A 19,976-nucleotide genomic window follows, 5' to 3' on the forward strand; every position below is an offset into this window, starting at 1 on the left:
CCTTGCCCTGCCTTTCATGAAAGCGGATCGGTCAGAGGAAAAGACCCCACCCTCCAAAATGCACAAGCCCCAGAAGAGGGTGGGGAATGCATTCTGCACATTTCCAGTTCTTCCCCGCCCCCAGACTACAGGCCAGAAGGAAGAGTCTCACATGCACGTTGTTAAATCAAAAGAGTTTCCGTCTAGACATCAGGAAGAATTTTCTGACAGTCAGAGCGGTTCCTCAGTGGAACAGGCTTTCTCGGGAGGTGGTGGACTCTCCTTCCCTGGAGGTTTTTAAGCAGAGGCTAGATGGCCATCTGTCAGCAATGCTGATTCTATGACCTTGGGCAGATGATGAGAGGGAGGACATCTTGGCCATCTTCTGGGCATGGAGTAGGAGGGTCACTGGGGGTGTGTGGGGGGGAGGTAGTTGTGAATTTCCTGCATTGTGCAGGGGGTTGGACTAGATGACCCTGGTGGTCCCTTCCAACTCTAGGATTCTATGATTATGAAAATGATGAGGCAGAGTGAAAACACTGTGGTGCCCAAGGTGGAACATCAGTGGGGTCACAGGGTTGGTTAGGACCAGGAACACCTGAGTTCAAATCTCCACTGTATGGACACATGGCAGTTTTACAGGATCTCAGTTAATTCTGGGTGACCTTGGGGCAACGGTTCTCTCGCCACCTAACCTTCACAGGGTTGTTGTGAGGATAACCAGGAGGAGGAGGAGTGTTGGCTGCCATGAGCTCCCCAGGTGAAGGGATACTAAAACACGCATATAAATAGTGTGCACACACACACAGTGCTAGTGAATCAGGACCTTGTAGTTCCTGAATGGGATGTGTGCTTGTTCCAGATCCTGGCTCGCTACGACATCGCCCTGGTGCAAGAGGTGCGTGACTCCGATCTCAGCGCTGTCACTACCTTGATGGAGCAGCTCAACAGGTGCGCCAGGGGGCATTGAGGGAGGGGCAGGCAGAAGCTCAACAGGTGCACCAAGGGACGTTGCAGGATGGCAGGCAGAAGCTCAACAGGTGCACCAAAGGACACTGTGGGAGGGGCAGGCAGAAGCTCAACAGGTGCACCAAGGGACATTGCAGGGTGGCAGGCAGAAGCTCAACGGGTGCACCAGGGACACTGCGGGAGGGGCAGGCAGAAGCTCAACAGGTGCACCAAGGGACATTGCAGGATGGCAGGCTGAAGCTCAACGGGTGCACCAGGGACACTGCGGGAGGGACAGGCAGAAACTCAACAGGTGCACCAAGGGACACTGCAGGAGGGGAAGGCAGAAGCACAGCTTCTCTCCCCGCTTCCCTCCATTGCATTGAGGCCCTGGGGTCAGAAGGGCAAGGAGGAAGGAGCTGGGGCCAGGGGATGAGGGGGCTGGGGCTCCTGCCTTGGTGTAAGGTCTGAGTTCACCTGTTGAATCCCAATCACCAAACGTCCAGGCACAGTATTCTAAGAGGCTGGTTTATTTGGGAAGCATAAGGTGAGTGGCAGGAACTTACAGGGGAAGGTACGAGGACTCTACTGGGGGGAATACAGACAGGTTGGAACATATACAGAAAACCAAAGGCACAGTTGGTTACCAAGCTGAGCCTGGTTCCCATGGTAGATTACAGTTATCACACAAACGGAGAGAAAGCAGTCATAACAAACTTCTGAGAAACAGAACCTTGAAGGCCAGCTGCCTGGAGCTCACATTCTGCCCCCCCTAAGGCCCCCCTTCCCTCCTCGTTCGATGGGGTGGGTTTATCCGGATATGAGGCATGAAACTGACGTAGTAGGCGAGGGGCGGAGATATGACGATGCTTAACCCATTCGTCATGGGCGGGGCTGAAATGCTTCCAACGGACTAGATACTCCAGCTTCCCCTATGGATACGGGAGTCAAGAATCTTGGAAACTTCACAGTGTTCCTCCCCCCCCCCCACATCATTTCGGGAACCTCTGGGGGATTTTCTGGGTGCCACTGAGGTGCTGGCACGTACTGTTTCAGTAAACTGACATGAAACACTGGATGGATTCTCTTTAACGTTTTAGGCAGTTGCAATTCCACCATTACCTCGTTAATGATTTGAGAAATAGGAAAAGGCCCGATGTACTTCTCACTTAGCTTTCTAGAGGGTCGCAGAGATCGCAGATTCTTGGTGGAGAGATAAACCAGATCACCCACCCTGAATGTCCAACCAGGGGCCCGATGCTTGTCAGCCTGGGCTTTATACTGTCTCTTGGCCCATTCTAGGTTTTTGGTTAACCAAGGCCACGTAGACTGTATGGTTTGAATCCAATCCGATATCTCCGCTCCCCCCTCCTCCCCTGACACATCCACCTGACCTACAGGTCCAAATTCTTTGTTGTGCACAATGCGGAAGGGACTGAAACCTGTGGACTGATGAACAGCATTATTATATGCGTACTCTGCAAAAGGTAATAGGTCAACCCAATCATCTTGGTGATAATTCACATAACAACGGAGATAGCATTCTAGTACAGCATTGACTCTTTCGGTTTGTCCATCCGTTTGGGGGTGAAACGCACTTGACAATCCTTGTTCCACTCCAACTAATTTGAGGAACGCTTTCTAAAATTTGGCTACGAATACCGACCCGCGGTCAGAAATTATCTTGCGCAGGAACGAATGATATTTGAAAACATGTGTTACAAACAAGTGAGCCAGTCTTTGAGCCGAGGGCATGCCAGCGCAAGGGACTAGATGCACCTGTTTGGAAAAAAGGTCAGTAATCACCCATAGTACAGTTTCCCGCCGGCTTAACAGCAGATCAGTCATGAAATCCATGGCAATGACTTCCCATGGCCCCTGAGGCACTTCTAAAGGTTTTAGTAGCCCGGTGGGCTTGCCGGTAGGACGTTTCGCGGTGGCGCATATTGGACAGCTACGGATGAAGGAGTCCAGGTCTGAACGCATACCCGCCCACCAGAACTGACGACAGAGCAAATGCAACGTTTTAACGAAACCAAAGTGTCCAGCGGTTTTCGCTCCATGAGCAAGTCCTAATACTTCCGCCCGTAAAGCTTTAGGCACATACAATTTAGTGTCTTTCACCCACATTTCCCCCCGTTGCTCAAGACCAGAAGGTAGGGCATTGTTACTCATCTCTGCTTGGCATTCGCGGATCAAAGCATCACAGAAGGAACTGTGCAGTCCCTCCGGGAAGACAGGTTCACTCCCTGCTGGGGGCTGGGCTGGAGCGTTACTGTAGCATCTCCAAGCGACGGCGGAGGAGCAGGAGGTGAAACCCCCTCAGTGGGCAGAGAGGAGTTACGGTCTGGGTTTGCCGAGCTTGAGCACACGTTTGAACTGCTAGGGTGGGTAGGATACCTCTTTGCTCTGGAGTAAACAGGGATTCAGTGGGGTGCTCCACCTTAACTAGGTATTGGGGGAGCCGGGAAAGAGCGTCAGCTAAGAGGTTTTCCTGCCCGGAATGTGATCACAAAACGAAATCGAGAAAAGAAGTCCGCCCATCTAACTTGTTTTGCTGTGAGTTTGTGAGTCCCTGTTAAGGCCTCAAGGTTCTTGTGATCCATCCAAACCTGGAAGGGAGTTTCAGAACCTTCAAGAAAGTGTCTCCAGACTGTCAATGCGTGTTTCACCGCCGCTGCTTCTTTTCCCCAAATGGGCCAATTAAGCTGAGCTTGGGAAAACGTTTTTGAGAAATAGGCACATGGGTATAATTGGCCGTCCTCACCCTCTTGCAAAAGAGCCGCTCCCATGGCTACTTCAGAAGCGTCTACTTGGACAATGAACGGGCAGTCACAATCCGGATGCTTCAGCACCAGTTCGGTCGTAAACAAACGTTTCAAAGTCTCAAAGGCTACCTGACATTCCGGGGTCCAGTCTATTTTTGCGGAAGGCTGGGTAGCAGCAACCCCCTTCCCCTTGGTCTTTAGAAGATCAGTAATTGGAAGCACCACCTGTGCAAAATCGCTGAGGAAATTCCGGTAAAAGTTAGCGAAACCGAGAAATCTTTGCACCTCTTTGCGAGTAGTTGGCGGCTCCCAATCCGCCACCGCCTATACTTTGTCAGGGTCCATGGTTAACCCTTGATGCAAAATCCTGTAGCCTAGAAACGTTAGTTCTTTTTTATGGAACTCACATTTGGAAACCTTAGCATAGAGGTGGTTTTCTCTGAGACGTTGCAAAACCTCTTTGACCAAAGTAACGTGCTCATCCAAGGTTTGGGAGTAAATGAGAATGTCATCTAAGTAAACCACCACTCCTTTAAACAACAAGTCATGAAGGATTTCATTAATCATTTGCATGAAAACCCCCGGAGCTCCTTTCAACCTGAAGGGCATCACAAGGTATTCAAACATCCCAAAGCAACTAGAAAAGGCAGTTAGTGGCTCATCCCCCTCCCGAATACGAATGCGATAATACGCTTCCACCAGGTCCAGTTTAGTGAAAATGCGCCCTTCTTTTAGTTGGCTTAAGAGGTCCGGGATGAGGGGGATGGGGTAGGCATTGGTTTGGGTGACCGCATTTAGTTTGCGAAAGTCTATACAAAGTTGCAAGTCACCTGTCTTTTTACGCACAAAGAAGGCAGGAGCGCAGTGGGGAGCCGTGGAAAGGCGGATAAAGCCCCGTGTCAGATTCTTGTCAATGAAGTCTTTCAGTACCGTTTTTTCCTTAGGATTCATAGGATAAATCTTACTCTTTGTTAGCTTCTCCCCCACCACCACCTCAATAGCACAGTCCGTCTCGTGGTGGGGGGTGGGTAAAACATCACACTCTTTAACATCAAAAACGTCAGCAAAATCCAGATACTCGGGGGGTAATTGGGAGATGTTGGAAGCACCCCCGACCTCTGCCATCAGGGCAGGAACCTTGACTGCCACCTCCCTTCGGTGACGTTCGCATTGCGGCTGAGCAAACTCAATTGTTTTCTCTACCCAGACAATAGTGGGACTGTGCCCACATAGCCAGTTTGCCCCCAAGACTACTACAAACTGAATGCCTGGCGCAATGGTAAAGTGTATTTGCTCCCAGTGATCCCCCACTCCCATGGCGACTCCGCTTTTCTTTCGGTTAACCAGCCCCCCCCTAAAGCCACTACCATCCATCTGGGCGAATTGAATGGGTTGGGGTAGGGCGACGGCTTTCACTTTTAAAGCCTTGAAGGTGTCTTCATTAATTAAAGTGCAGGCGCACCCAGAGTTTACTAAGGCTTTAACAGTTATTTTGGAGCCCCCCTTGTAATGCTGCAGAATGACGTCGAGATATATTGTGTCCTCCACGTCTCTTACCATTAATGGAGGTTTTGTTTGTACAAGGGTCTGCGGTGGTCGTTCAGTTGACTGGTCACCAGTTGGGACCAGGTTCAGGGCCCAAACCTCTTGGGTTTCCTCTTCGTCCGAGGAATCCATGTTGTCCTCATTTGGGATGGCAGCATTTATAATCCGAGACTCGGAAGGGTCAAATGATGAGACGGCGAGGTCCATGGCAGGAGACCTTGCAGGCACCTTGCATCCGCTGGCGGCTTTCCGACGGTTGCTTCCTCCCTTGCGTTCCGGATTCTCCTGGCGAGGGCTCAAGTTTGGCCATTCGGATCGTACCGGGCAGATGAAATGGCCCACAACTCCACAGATGAGGCAGGTGCCACTCTGGATCCGTTGAACTCGCTCAGTCACGGGAGCCACCGTCCTCCGTGGTGGCTATGCGGGTGTCTTTGAGGTTGTCCGCTCCGGTCGCGGCTCCACTCCCTTAACTCTCTGTCTGGAAAGGGAGAGGTTTTGCCGCTGGCATTCCAGTTCTTCCACGAGCAGAATCCATTCTTCGAGTGTAGGTGGATCCCTCTGCATGTAAGCCCAGTACAGTACTTCAGGATGCAATCCTTCTCGGAAGCACTGTACCCGGGAGGCCTCGCTCCAGTTCATAATTCTACTAGCAAGCCGTTGGAACTCGCTGGCATACTCTCTGACCGACTTAGTGCCTTGGCGCAGTTGAAGAATGGCAACCTTAGCCTTTTCACTCTGGAAAGGGTCCTCGAAGCATCTTCGTAGCGCCCACATAAAGTCATTTAGGGTCTGAACGGATCGGGTCTGGAAATCAAACTGTTGGATCATCCACTCCGCCGCCGTGCCTTCCAAGAGGGATGAGACAAACCTAACCCGACTTCCGTGGGGAAGGTATGTCCCTGTTCCCTCATAAAGCTATCCATTTGATGCAAAAAGCAGGGAAAAGTTTCATCAGACCCATCAAAAGTCATTGGCAGGGCAAATGGTGGAGGCAAGGGCTGTGGCCACGGGTGCATGTATGCCCCTGGTAGTCCCAGCGCTGCAGGCATTGGTCCCACACCTCTGGGTGGCGGAGCAGGTCCCCCCACTCTGGGCTGTGGCCCTCTTGGTTGCCGTGGTGCCAAACCTCTAGGTGTCGGCACCCCCGGTTGTCCTGGCGCCCCCGGTAATCCTGGCGCCGGCTGGGGTGCTCCTGGCTGTGGAGCTGGGGGGAGTGGATTAGAGGTCCACTGTGACCCACCTGACGCTGGTTGGGACAGCACACCTGGCTGACCTGGTTGTTTAGGGGCAGCGGGGTCGGTACAAGTGTTTGCACCCGCTGCATCTCGCCTAAGTCTTGCCCCATTAAATCCATTTGATTCTGCATCCGAGCCATGTACTCCTGCAACACCTGGTTTTGAGCCCGCAGACTTTGGACTTCGTCTGTGTTCTCCCTGCTTGGAAGGTCATAAAATGAGGGTAGCGAGTGGAACGTCCAGTCCCCCTCATCCGTGTCAGGCATCTCTGGACCCTTGGGTTGTGCTCCGAATGCCTGTGCAGCCGCCAGCGTCTCCAGCTCGGCGGCCCGGACATCGACCGCTTCAGCAAATGATAGTTCCGTCTCTTGGCAAAAACGGGGTTGAGTAGGACCTGGTGTCTCCACTCGCTCCCCCATGAGGGATAAGGGTACGGGATCGGGGCCCTCCAGGAGAGATTCGTTACCCCTGGCTGCATTCTCACTCACACAGCGGTACCAATCCAATAGTCTGTCCCTACTGCCCCTCAACCTCTCTGCGCTGCGCTGCCGGCAGGACTCCTTCCACTGCGGAGTTCGGGAACTCCTGTCTAGGCTTCGGTGTCACCTTAGATCCACCTCCACACCCACGGCCTCTCCCGAGCCCACGGCCCAACACAAGGAATCTCCCTCCAGGATGGGTCACTGGAAGTCCTTTCCCGCAGCCTCCTCTCGAGCGCGCAGGGTCTGTATTCTCACCTCCTTTCGGAGGAGCTGGCGAAGCACTTCTCTGGCTGTAACGGTCCTGGGTCTCCCCTCCTGGGACGACCCGTCATCCCTCCCTCCAGGGGAAAGGGTGAACTCATCTGCCGCTGCCATGCAGAACTCAGGGAAGAGGCTTCAGCCTCATTTCCCCCAAAAACCAAAACAAAGAAAAAAACAAAACGATGAAGGGCTTTGAGAATAAAGGAAGCTGAGTAGAGTCCTAATGTAAGGTCTGAGTTCACCTGTTGAATCCCAATCACCAAATGTCCAGACAGGGTATTCTAAGAGGCTGGTTTATTTGGGAAGCATACGGTGAGTAGCAGGAACTTACAGGGGAAGGTACGAGGACTTTACTGGGGGGAATACAGACAGGTTGGAACATATACAGAAAACCAAAGGCACAGTTGGTTACCAAGTGTCAGGAGCAGGCCATGAGAATGGTATGTGGTAGTGCTGTTGTGCTGCTTCCAGGTGCTGTTGTGCTATTCTGTCCAAGGCCAGTCTAAGCCCCATGTTTAGTCTTCATAGATTCCCATACTGTGGGAATCGCCGAGTGCTCCTTCCTGCCTGTTGGAGGGGGGGGTTGCCTGGGAGGGGGTTGCCTGGTTATCTCCTTTTGCTCTCCCATATATGCTATGTGCCTTGCCTTTTGAATATGGCTTCTGAAACCTGTCGATTTTAACCAATAAAACTGCTTTCGCGGATTTGCCGTTTGCTGAAGTCTGTTTATGGGTTTGCCGCAGGACTAGAGCTTACATTAGGACACTAGTCCTATCCTTACTTGCTACCCTTGGCTGGAGCCCTGGAGGGTTCGCCTGGACATTCATCTCCTCGGCTTGGGGCGCAAAACGAGCTCCCCGAGAACTCAGGACGCTGATCTATGTTCCCACAATGACCTTTTGGGACAAGATACTTTGCTGGAGGAGGCCCGGTTGGCGCAAGAGGACTTTGCTCTCCTAACTCGGTTATTGGCTGAGCTTGCGCTCCACAGGATGCAACAGGAGTCGGCAGCCCCAATCCAGGGGCCCGAGTTCCATTTCCCAATGGCAGGGGCTCAGGGGGGAGACGTTCTGCAAACTGTTCCTGATCCCACCCTATGCCGCCGGGAAGCACAGAACGCTGCCGCCAGGACAGTCCTGGTTCTTATGGACTTCACACTGACCACGGCAACGGTGGCCAATGTCGAGAAGGTACTGACTCCTGAATTCGGTCCTTCCTCTGGGGATCTGGCTCAACAGGTCCAACCGCTGTTGGGCCAGCACAAGAAAATCCAAATGCTCTTGGAGCAAGCAGCCGAACCAAGTGACGGCTGCCACCGCCGCCAAACTCGAGGTGGACTGAGTGCTCACTGACCGGAGGCGGGCGGAGGAGCAACTGTTGGTGGATGGGGCCGCCGCTTGGGTGCGGGTGATGGCAGGAACTGGAGCGCAGTTGAAAGTTAGTGGGGGACTGGACTGGTCTTTCCCCTCGTTTTCTTTGGGCTCCCCGGAACCTGGCCTGCCCCGGGAAGTAGCGCACAGGCAACAGCTCACCTTTGCTCCTGATGTGCAAGAATATTTGGAGGAGGAGGACTTGTATGCAGAGGAGGGCGACTGGAATACGAACTACCGAGTCGGCCAAGCCCGACAGACTGGGGGGGCTGAGGAGGAGATTCATGCCTTGAGGTTTCAAAACTGAGAGCTGTTGGATCGTATGGCCTGTATACAGGACCAAATGGACGTGTTGATGTGTGAGTACGGTCGCCTACAGCAAGCTCAAGTGGCGCCGGCACCGGTCCCAGGTCAACAACCCGCCGGCCAGCAGCCTCCGGCGCAGCCAGCTCCAGGGCAACCTCCGGTGCAACCTCCTCCGAGGCAGCCAGCCCCGGTACAACCGGCTCCTGGGCAGCTGGCCCCTGGACAACCACTGGCACCACCATCAGTGGGACTGGTCCAGCCTGTGGTCCTGGTAGTGCAGTGGAAGCAACCCCGTTTGCGAGTGACGTTTGATGGCTCCGCGGACACGTTGCCCTGTTTTCTACACCAAGTGGACAGTTACATGAGAGAACGAGGGCATACCTTTCCCACGGAAGACAGCCGAGTAAGATTCGTTTCCTCACTTCTGGCTAGAAAGGCTGCAGAATGGATGGTCCTCCAGTTTGATACCCAGGCCCACTCCATATGGTCGCTTAATGAATTCATGCAAGCGTTAAGGAGACGTTTTGAGGATCCATTTCAAGGGGAGAAGGCCAAAGCGGCCCTCCTATAACTCCGTCAAGGATCCTCCTCAGTCCGAGAGTTTGCGGATGAGTTCCAAAGACTCACTAATAAAATAGTTGATTGGACTGAAGCTACCCGGGTGCTTCAGTTTAGAATCTCTATCCTGAGATTCTAAACTGGGCATACATGCAGCGGGACCCAGCCACCTTGGAAGAGTGGGTTTTACTGGCGGAGAAAGTGGAAAGCTGCTGCCAGTTTATTTCTCTTGCCCGAAGGCAGGCCAGGGAGGGGGGAAGCCAGAAAAACCAAACCTGCCACTCCTCAGGTCCCGCAGAGGCCGGCTCTTCCTCCGCAAGACCGAGCGTTGCGGTTTCAAAGGGGAGACTGCCTCGTTTGCAGTGCCATGGGTCACTTCGCGGCCACCTGCCCGTCACATCAGAGACTGCCGAGTCCCACTCCCCAGCCAGAGGGGACTCCTCACGGGAGAGGACGCGCTTGAGGGAGAGGCACCGCAGTTGAGCGAAGCATCGCTCCAAGACGAAAAGCGCCCCCAGCTCTGCACGCCAGAGAAGTGACGACGGACCCTTTGCCAGTGGACCCATTGGGGTCCAGGATTACAGTTACTACTCCTGGGGAGATCAGCTTTGCTTCCTCCGAGGAGGGTGACCACTGGAACTCCCCAGCCCTTTATTTGGAGTCTCCCCTCGAACAGCCAAAAAACGGACTGGGTCTGCGGTAGAGGGAGCAATACTGCAGACCTCCGCAGGAGTTCCTGCAAAACCCGAGGCTCCCTTCATGGTGAGTGAAGTAGAAGAGACTGTGTATGTAGATGTAATATTACAACATTATAGAAAAGGTCCTCAATTACAAGTTAAAGCTTTAATAGACTCTGGATGTGCCCGCTCGTTAATTAACGAAACCACCTTTAAGGCACTCCAAGTGAAGTCAGTTCCTTTGCTGGCACCTGTTCAATTCGGCCAAATGGATGGCAGTGATCTCAGGGGGGGCCCAGTAGACCGTAGCACTGACGGAGTGGCAATGGGAATTGGCCACCATTGGGAACAAATCAACTTTACTATTGTGCCCAGTGTTCGATATGCTGTGGTATTAGGAGCAAATTGGCTCAAAGGACACAGTCCCACCATAGACTGGGAAGCTGAGACTTTAACGTTCAATAGCCCATTATGTGAGTTACACCGATATGAAGTGGCCGTTAAAACCGTAATCAAACCAACTCCTGCCCTGGCCTCGGACACCTCCAGTCTGACCCAATTGCCACCCGACTATCAGGACTTTGCGGATGTATTTAATGTGCAGGAGTGTGATGTGTTACCCCCCCACACACCGCTGGACGGACTGTGGTATTGAGGTTGTGGGAGATGGATCTACCCAATGAGCCCTACGGAACGGACGGTGCTCTGCGAGTTCTTAGACAAGAACTTGGCTCGTGGTTTCATCCGACCCTCCACCGTGCCCTGTTCGGCATCGGCTTTCTTCGTGCATAAGAAAATAGGAGATTTGTGTTTGTGTATTGACTTTCGAAAACTCAGTGCGGTTACTCAAACGAATGCCTATCCCATCCTCCTCATTTCTGATCTCTTGGGACAATTGAAGGAGGGACACATTTTCACCAAATTGGACTTAGTCGAGGCTTATTACAGAGTCAGAATCTGGGAGGGGGATGAATCTCTGACAGCCTTTTCCAGTTGCTTTGGGATGTTCGAGTTTATGGTGAGGCCTTTTGGATTAAAAGGGGCCCCGGGGATCTTCATGCAACTCATTAATGAGATCCTCCATGATCTGCTGTTCAAAGGAGTGATAGTTTATTTAGATGACGTTCTTATTTACTCTAAAACCATGGATGAGCATGTTGCCTTGGTTAGAGAGGTGTTGCAACGTCTCAGAGATAATTAGCTCTATGCTAAAGTGTCTAAGGGCGAGTTCCACAAGAAGCAATTGACTTTCCTAGGATATATTATCTCGCACCAGGGACTGACTATGGACCCAGAAAAGGTGCAAGCGGTGCTCGGTTGGGAACCGCCCTCTACTCGTAAACAAGTCCAAAGATTTCTCGGGTTCACAAATTTTTACAGGCCACATTTCACTCAGATTGTGCTACCCATCACGAACCTCCTTAAGACTAAGGGAAAGGGGAATACGGCCACCTTGCCCAACGCCTGGGTGGAGTGGACCCCCCAGTGTCAAGCCGCCTTCGATAGTCTTAAGGGCAAGGTGGCCGTATTCCCCTTTCCCTTTTTACATCCGAGCCTGTCTTGCAGCACCCAGACTGCAATCAGCCATTCATAGTGCACGTAGACGCTTCCGATGTAGCGATGGGGGGTGCACTCCTGCAGCGGGGGGAGGATGGGCACCTGTGTCAGTGCGCTTATTTTTCTAAAAAGTTCACTCAGTCCAAACTCAATTGGTCTATTTGGGAAAAGGAAGCCGCCACTGTAAAGCATGCCCTGACAGTGTGGAGGCAGTTTTTAGAAGGTTCCAAGGTGCCTTTTAAAGTGTGGTCCGATCACAAAAACCTAGTAGCCCTAACGGGGGCTCGCAAACTGTCTGCGAAACAAGTGCGTTGGGCGGACCTCTTTGCCCAGTTTCGATTCATCCTGAAACATGTACCAGGGAAGCAAAATCTACTGGCTGACGCTTTATCTAGACTTCCCCAATATCCCACCAAGGTTGATCGGCCCACAGAGTTGCTCTTCACCCCTGCCCAATGAGGTCTATTACCCACTTTGGCTGTACAAACCCGTTCTCAGACCCGACCCCCACCGCCGCCGCTTCCGGAGGGAGGGGAAGCCACATGCCCGGCTGAGCCGGCAGCGCCGCCCGTCTCATTTCCTCCTCCCCCTGAGCGACTTGCAGCCACGGTTCCCAAGGTGCGGGGACCCAAGCACCCCGTTCAGCCACCCCCTGCACCTGTGTCGACTCCGTCCCTAGTCAAGCTGCCTGCCGGCACAACTCCGGAGGGAGTGGAAGGACTGACTGATTTCTTTAGGGAGACTCTTCTATGCAGTTATCAAGTGGAACTTTCCTCGCAGACCCTTCCGGCTACTCTAATTAAATGTGGGGAGTTTTGGTACAAGGATTCTAAATTGTATGTTCCGGAGGTGTTGTGGGGGGAGGTTTTGGGTTTGGTTCATGGCACCAAGACCACCAGACATTTCGGATTTCTCAACACATTGCATTTGCTAAGGAGACAGTTTTGATGGGCGGGCATGTGGTCAGATGTGGACTCCTTCATCCGCAGCTGCCCCATATGTGCAGCGGCCAAACGATCCCAGGGCAAACCGCCCGGACTTTTACAACCGTCAGAGACCCCCTCTAAACCGTGGGAAGTAATTGCAATGGACTTCATGACGGACCTACCCCCTAGTGGGGGAAAGACAGTTCTTTGGGTGATTACTGATCTGTCTTCAAAACAGGTGCATCTTGTACCCTGCGCAGGTATCCCTTCTGCCCTGAAATTGGTCCGCCTCTTTGTGTCACATGTCTTCCATCTTCATTCCTTTCCGCGCAAAATAGTGACAGACAGGGGTTCAAATTTCGTGGCCAAATTCTGGAAGGCTTTTCTCAAATTGGTTGGAGTGGAACAAGAACTATCTAGTGCCTTCCATCCCCAAACGGATGGTCAAACTGAATGGGTGAATACAGTGTTAGAATGTTATTTACGCTGTTATGTTAATTACCATCAAGATGATTGGGTAGACCTGTTGCCTTTTGCCGAATATGCTTACAATAATGCGGTTCACCAATCCACAGGATTCAGCCCTTTCCAGGTTGTCCATGGTAAAGAGTTTGGCTCTGCTGGTCATGTTGATGTTTCTGGGGAGGAGGGGGGAGCTGACGTGGCCGGGTGGGTACGTTCAATTCAAACAACCTGGCCATGGCTGGTCAAAAGTCTGGAGCGAGCCAAATGAAATTACAAGGCTCAGGCTGACAAACATCGCTCCCCCGGTAAGGAATGCAAAGTGGGGGATCTCGTCTATCTGTCCACCAAGAACCTACGATCCACCCGCCCGTGTGATAAACTCAGTGCCAAGTACGTGGGTCCGTTCCCCATTTCCTGGATTATTAATCCAGTGACTTTAGAACTCTCCTTGCCCAAGTCTCTACGGAGAATTCATCCTGTGTTCCATGTCAATCTTTTAAAACCGTATGTTCCTTCCCAAAAATGGCATCCTGAGCCACAACCCGAAGTGCGTGAAATGGTGGTGGCGGGGGAAGGAACATTTTGAAGTACCTAAAATACTGGATTCTCGCATTCGCTACGGTACCCTTCAATACCTGGTCCGCTGGAAACATTTTAGTCCTACCCAGGATGAATGGGTGCGTCCCTGTGATGTCTCCGCCCCCTGCTTGGTACAAGAATTCCATGCCCCCTACCCTCACAAACCCACAGTGGGAGGGTGAAGGGGGGTCTTTAGGGGGGCAGAATGTCAGGAGCAGGCCATGAGGATGGTATGTGGCAGTGCTGTGCTGCTTCCAGGTGCTGTTGTGCTATTCTGTCCAAGGCCAGTCTAAGCCGCGTGTTTAGTCTTCATAGATTCCCATACTGTGGGAATCGCCGAGTGCTCCTTCCTGCCTGTTGGAGGGGGGGGGTTTGCCTGGGAGGGGGTTTCCTGGTTATCTCCTTTTGCTCTCCCATATATGCTATGTGCCTTGCCTTTTGAATATGGCTTCTGAAACCTGTCGATTTTAACCAATAAAACTGCTTTCGTGGATTTGCCGTCTGCTGAAGTCTGTTTATGGGTTTGCCGCAGGACTAGAGCTTACACCAAGCCGAGCCTGGTTCCCATGGTAGATAACAGTTATCACACAAACGGAGAGAAAGCAGTCAACAAACTTCTGAGAAACAGAACCTTAAAGGCCAGCTGCCTGGAGCACACATTTGGCTAGGGTTGCCAGGTCCCTCTTTGCCACCGGCGGGAGGCTTTTGGGGCGGAGCCTAAGGAAGGAGGGCTTTGGGGAGGGGAGGGACCTCAATGCCATAGAGTCCAGTTGCCAAAGCGGCCATTTTCTCCAGGTGAACTGATCTCTATCGGCTGGAGATCTCCTGCTAGTACCTAGAGGTTGGCAACCCTACCCTTGGCACATGGGCTGAACGCAGCAAAGCAACACTTTGGCCCCTCAGCGCCCCTTCCGCACCAGCCTGGAGGGCATTTCGCCTGCATCTTGCTGAAGCCTGGAGTCCATCCACACCACACGGAGTCCATCCTAATTTGTACGAACCCTGGAAAAGGGCAGAGAGAAAAGACACCAGGGTATTGCCAATAATGAGAGGGACGTTGGCAGGGTGCAGAAGCCTCATCTTTTCACATCTCGGAAGCTAAGCAGGGTCGGTACTTGGACAGGAGAGCCCCAAGGAAGGCTCGACAGAGGAAGGCAATGACAAACCCCCTCCGCTTCTCACATGCTTGGAAAGCTCCCTGCTGGGGTCACCGTAAGTCGGTTGTGACTTGATGGCACTTAACATACACCCAGTGTTTGTCCAGCTGCTGCTTGAAGGCTGCCAGTGAGGGAGAGCTGCACCACCTCCCTGGGCAGCCCATTCCACTGCTGAACTACTCTCACTCTAAAACTTTTTCCCTAATGTCCTAACCTTTCCACCCGTAATTTATACCCATTCTTGCAAGTCCTCCTCTGCTGCCAGCAGGAACAGCTCCCTGCCCTCCTCTAAGTGACAGCCCTTCAAAGACTTCAAGAGAGCAATCCTGTCCCCCCTCAACCTCCTCTTCTCCAGACTGAACTTGCCCAAGTTCCTCAGCCTTTCCTCGTAGGGCCCCGGGTCATCCTCGTCGCTCTCCTCTGCACCCGCTCCATTCTGCCCGCATCCTTTTTGAAGTGAGGCCTCTGGAACTGCACACAATTATCCAGTTGCGGCCTGACCAATGCGGTGTACATCTTGCAATTTGGATGTTATGCCTCTATTGATGCACCCCAAGGTCGCACTAGCCTTTTTTGACACTGCATCACACTGGCTGCTCATATTTAACTTACGGTCCACCCATACCCTAAGAGCCTGTAAAACACACTGCCACCCAGAAGTATGTGTGTTCCTCGTTTTTGTTACCCAGATGTAGAACTCTGCACTGATCCTTGTTGAATTGCGTCTTGTTCACATGCATCCAGTTTTCCAGTTTGTTCGGATCTCATTTAATTCTGTCTCTGTCTTCTGGGGTATTCGCTGCTCCTCCCAATTTGGTGTCATCTGCAAATTTAATGCGTAGTTCCTCATTAAATGAAGTTCTTCATAGAAATCTGATAATTCACAGTGGGTAGCCGTGTTAGTCTGTTTGCAGTAGTCAAAAAGGGCAAGAGTCCAGTAGCACCTTAAAGACTAACAAAAATATTTTCTGGTAGGGTATGAGCTTTCGTGAGCCACAGCTCACTTCTTCAGATACCGTTACCTTCAGGTATCTGAAGAAGTGAGCTGTGGCTCATGAAAGCTCATACCCTACCAGAAAATATTTTTGTTAGTCTTTAAGATGCTACTGGACTCTTGCCTTTTTTGACTATAGAAATCTGAGGAAGATTCAAAACAAGTGCATTAGCTGAAGTCCCGTTTTAATATTTTGTACACGTGATATTCAGCATTATCTACTGTGTGTCCATGATGGTCATTCAAGAGGGTGTGTGCTGTTTCGTTCACCATTGGCAATACCTGTGCATTTCTTCTTTTGCTCCCTTTTGGGTAGTGGTCCTGAGAACCTCTTCCCCTTCCTCACTCCAGCATCTTCTCTTGCCCACTGGCCCGTAACCTCCACTACAGCAAATTCCCGCTGCACTTTCCAGTTGTCCCCTGCAAGCTCCCTTCAGAGTAGGCCCCACACCCCCTGGCCTGGAGGCAGGTTGCGACTTTGCCTCCACTCCAAACTGAGGAGAACAGAGTGGCAAAATGTTCCTAGAAAAGGAAGCAGCCCTTGGCTCTGAGCCAGCAGATGGGCATTGCTTCCTGTTTTGTTAACTATTAGGAAATTAAGCAACTCTTAATCAGGAGGAGAACCTCTGAAATTGAGCAGAACAGAAGGCAAAGAAACCTCTGTGACCCTTGAAGAAGAGACGGACCACTGAGGACTAGGTGAGAGGGGCTGTGGTTTAGTGGATGAGCCTCTGCTTGGCATGCAGGAGATCCCAGGTTCTATCCCCGGCATCTCCAGTTAGAGGACCAGACAGCAGGTGATGGGAGAGACCTCCACCTGAGACACTGCTGCTTCCAGTCCGAGTAGACAAAACTAACCTTGATGTACCCATGTACCAAAGTTTGCAGATGACACCAAATTATTTAGGGTGGTTAAAACAAAATCGGACTGTGAAGAGATCCAAAAGGATCTCTTCAAACTGGAGGAATGGGCATTTAAAGTGGCAAATGAGGTTCAATGTGAGCAAGTGTAAAGTGATGCATATTGGGGCAAAAAATCCCAACTTCACATATACACTGATGGGATCTGTGCTGGCAGTGACAGACCAAGAAAGGGATATTGGGGTGGTAGTGGATCGCTCGATGAAGATGTCAACCCAGTGTGCGGCTGCTGTGAAAAAGGCAAATTCCATGCTGGCCATAATTAAGCAAGGAATAGAGAATAAAACTACTATCATCCTGCCCTTGTACAAATCTGTGGTGAGACCACACTTGGAATACTGTGTACAGTTCTGGTCATCACACCTAAAAAAGGATATTGCAGAGCTTGAGGAGGTACAGAAAAAACAACCCAAATGATCAGGGGGCTACAGCAATGGCCCTATGAGGAGCAGTTAAAACACTTAGGGCTGTTTGGCTTGGAAAGAAGGCAGTTAAGGAGAGACATGATAGAGGTCAATAAAATTATGCACGGTGTGGAGAGAGTGGACAGGGAGAAGCTTTTCTCCCTCTCTCATGATACCAGAACGTGGGATCATTTGGCTTGGGCTGGAAGGGCTGTTGGCTCGTGGAAAGGATAACCACCACTAGCTGCAGGGGAGGGGCTGGCTCGGTCTTTTGTGCAACAGCAGCCCGTGTTCTCCCGGCATGGTGTAGTGGTTAAGAGCGGTGGTTTGGAGCAGTGGACTCTGGTCTGGAGAACCGGGTTTGATTCCCCACTCCTCTACATGAGCGGCGGATGCTTATCTGGTGAGCTGGATTTGTTTCCCCACCTCTGCACACAAAGCCAGCTGGGTGACCTTGGGCTAGTCACACTCTCTCAGCCCCCTCACAGGGTGTCTGTTGTGGGGAGGGGAAGGTGATTGTAAGCCAGTTTGATTCTTCCTTAAGTGGTAGAGAAAGTCAGCATATAAAAACCAACTCTTCTTCTTCTTCCCTTTGGTCATGGCAGGGCCTCCAAGCACTCGTACGACTACGTCATCAGTGAGCCGCTGGGTCGGGAGAAATATAAGGAGATGTACCTCTTCATCTACAGGTATGGGATCAGTTGGGCTGGCACCTGGCCACTTACTCGAGAGTAAATTCTTTTGCCTGGTGCAAAGCAGTTACATCATCCCCCCCCCCACCCAGTAACTCAACTTGGTTCATGATACTCGCCTTCCCACAGTTAACTCACACATACGCACTGGATCCTGTTGGAACAGCAAAAAGTAGGGCTTGAAACCTCTGAAGTGAGAAGGGCCGTGGCTCAGTGGCAGAGCCTCCACCTCACACGCAGAAGGTCCCAGGTTCAATCCTTGGCACCTCCATTTAAAAGGTCCAGGTGGGAGGTGATGTGAAAGACCTCAGTCTGCGACCCTGGAGAGCTGCTGCCAGTCTGAGTAGGCAATACTGACCTTGAGGGACCGAGGGTCTGGTTCAGTATCAGGCACCTTCATATGAGACAATTAGCTTGAGCTGTAGGGGCGGCCCTTGATGGCTACAAGGCCATTCTTGGGCCAAGCCGCCCAAGTGATTGCCAAGGGCAGCACCCCAGGAGGGGTTTGGCTGGCTGGCAGCCGTCAGTGGCCCGGGAGGTGATTGGCATCACTTCCTAGGCCTGTGCCACCTGGATCCAACCGGCAGGGGCACCGCCAAGAGGCAACAGAAGTTCCTTGCTTGGGGCGCCAACACCCTTACCCCGCCCTTGCTGTTTTGCCTCCTGGCTGGTTGCCTCTGTGACCCTAGAACAGCAGTTCCACCAGCAGACCACAATAATTTACTAATACATTGAAGTTGCTACTAGTCAAAATGAATCCTAGTCATGAGGCATCCCTATTCTCTCCAGTATCGGAGGAGCAGGCCTATTATATTAGGTGCTGTGGAACACAGGCAGGACAATGTTGCGGCATTCGTCTTGCTTGTGGGCTTCCTGGAGGCACCTGGTTGGCCACTCTGTGAACAGATTGCTGGACTTGATGGAACCTTAGTCAGATCCAGCAGGGCTTTTCTGATGTTCTTAGAATCGTAGAATCATAGAGTTGGAAGGGACCACCAGGGTCATCTAGTCCAGCCCCCTGCACAATGCAGGAAATTCACAACTACCCCCTCACACCCTCAGTGACCCCTATTCCATGCCCAGAAGATGGCCAAGATGCTCTCCCTCTCATGCTCTGCCTAAGGTCATAGAATCAGCATTGCTGACAGATGGCCTTCTAGCCTCTGCTTAAAAACCTCCATGGAAAAAGAGCTTACCACCTCCTGAGGAAGCCTGTTCCACTGAGGAACTGCTCTGACTGTTAGAAAATTCTTCCTAATGTCTAGATGGAAACTCTTTTGATTTAATTTCAATCCATTGGTTCTGGTCCGACCTTCTCGGGCAACAGGAAACAACTCGGCACCCTCCTCTATATGACAGCCTTTCAAGTACTTGAAGATGGTTATCATATCCCCTCCCAGTCTTCTCCTTTCCAGGCTAAACATACCCAGCTCCTTCAACCTTTCCTCATAGGACTTGCTGCTCTTTTTGTCCCGCTTTCCCCTGGCTCTTTCGGGGCCGTGCCTGCCGCCCCTCCACTTTTTCTCCAGGACCGAGAGCGTCTCTCCTGTGGCCGAGTACCAGTACCCCAATGGCAACGGCGCCTTCAGCAGAGCCCCTTTCATTGTGAAGTTCTCGATTCCTGACTCAGGTGAGCTAACGGGCAGGGAACCCCTTCCTTCTTTCCCCTCCTGCCCTGTCTGCACCTTGGTCCCCAGGAGAAGGTGTAGGAGGACACAGAAGCTGGAAGCCAAACACAGAGGGGCGGGGGTGGGGGGGCTCCACAGGGACTGGGGTGGGAGTCGCTGACCACCCATGCCTTCTGAGGTGCGGGGAACGCAAGAGCCGGTGCCGTCTCTTAACTCTGGTTCTCTCGCAGAGGGAGAGCCGCTGATCCTGGTGCCCCTACACACCCCTCCGAGCGAGGCCGTGGCTGAAATAGATGCCCTCTACGACGTTTACCTGCAGGTCCTTGACAAGTGGGGGACGGATGTAAGTAGCCGGGCTGAGGCGGAGATGGAGAAACAGCCCCCCTCCCCATGCCCCCCCCAGTCACGCCTCATTCGTAAAAGATCACTCTTTAGCAGTAAAGTGAGATGGTGGGCGATCCTTTAAACACACACGGAGCTGCCTTATTGTGAATCAGACCTTTGGTCCATTGAGAGCAGTC

The 19,976-nt window shown here is 52.1% G+C and overlaps 1 protein-coding gene across 1 annotated transcript in view; it reads left to right on the forward strand.

The window, feature by feature from the left end:
- The window catches only part of LOC130492472 (deoxyribonuclease-1-like 2), a 34,573-nt gene that overhangs the window by 10,017 nt on the left and 4,580 nt on the right, over positions 1-19,976 (forward strand). Inside the window, exons 3-6 of the mRNA XM_056866222.1 lie at positions 842-930; positions 17,741-17,824; positions 19,357-19,457; positions 19,686-19,798. Coding sequence (XP_056722200.1) covers positions 842-930; positions 17,741-17,824; positions 19,357-19,457; positions 19,686-19,798 — 387 coding nt within the window. The remainder of the gene's footprint in view (positions 1-841; positions 931-17,740; positions 17,825-19,356; positions 19,458-19,685; positions 19,799-19,976) is intronic.

This window comes from Euleptes europaea, chromosome 21 (genome assembly GCF_029931775.1).
Source record: "Euleptes europaea isolate rEulEur1 chromosome 21, rEulEur1.hap1, whole genome shotgun sequence".
Lineage (NCBI taxonomy): Eukaryota > Metazoa > Chordata > Lepidosauria > Squamata > Sphaerodactylidae > Euleptes > Euleptes europaea.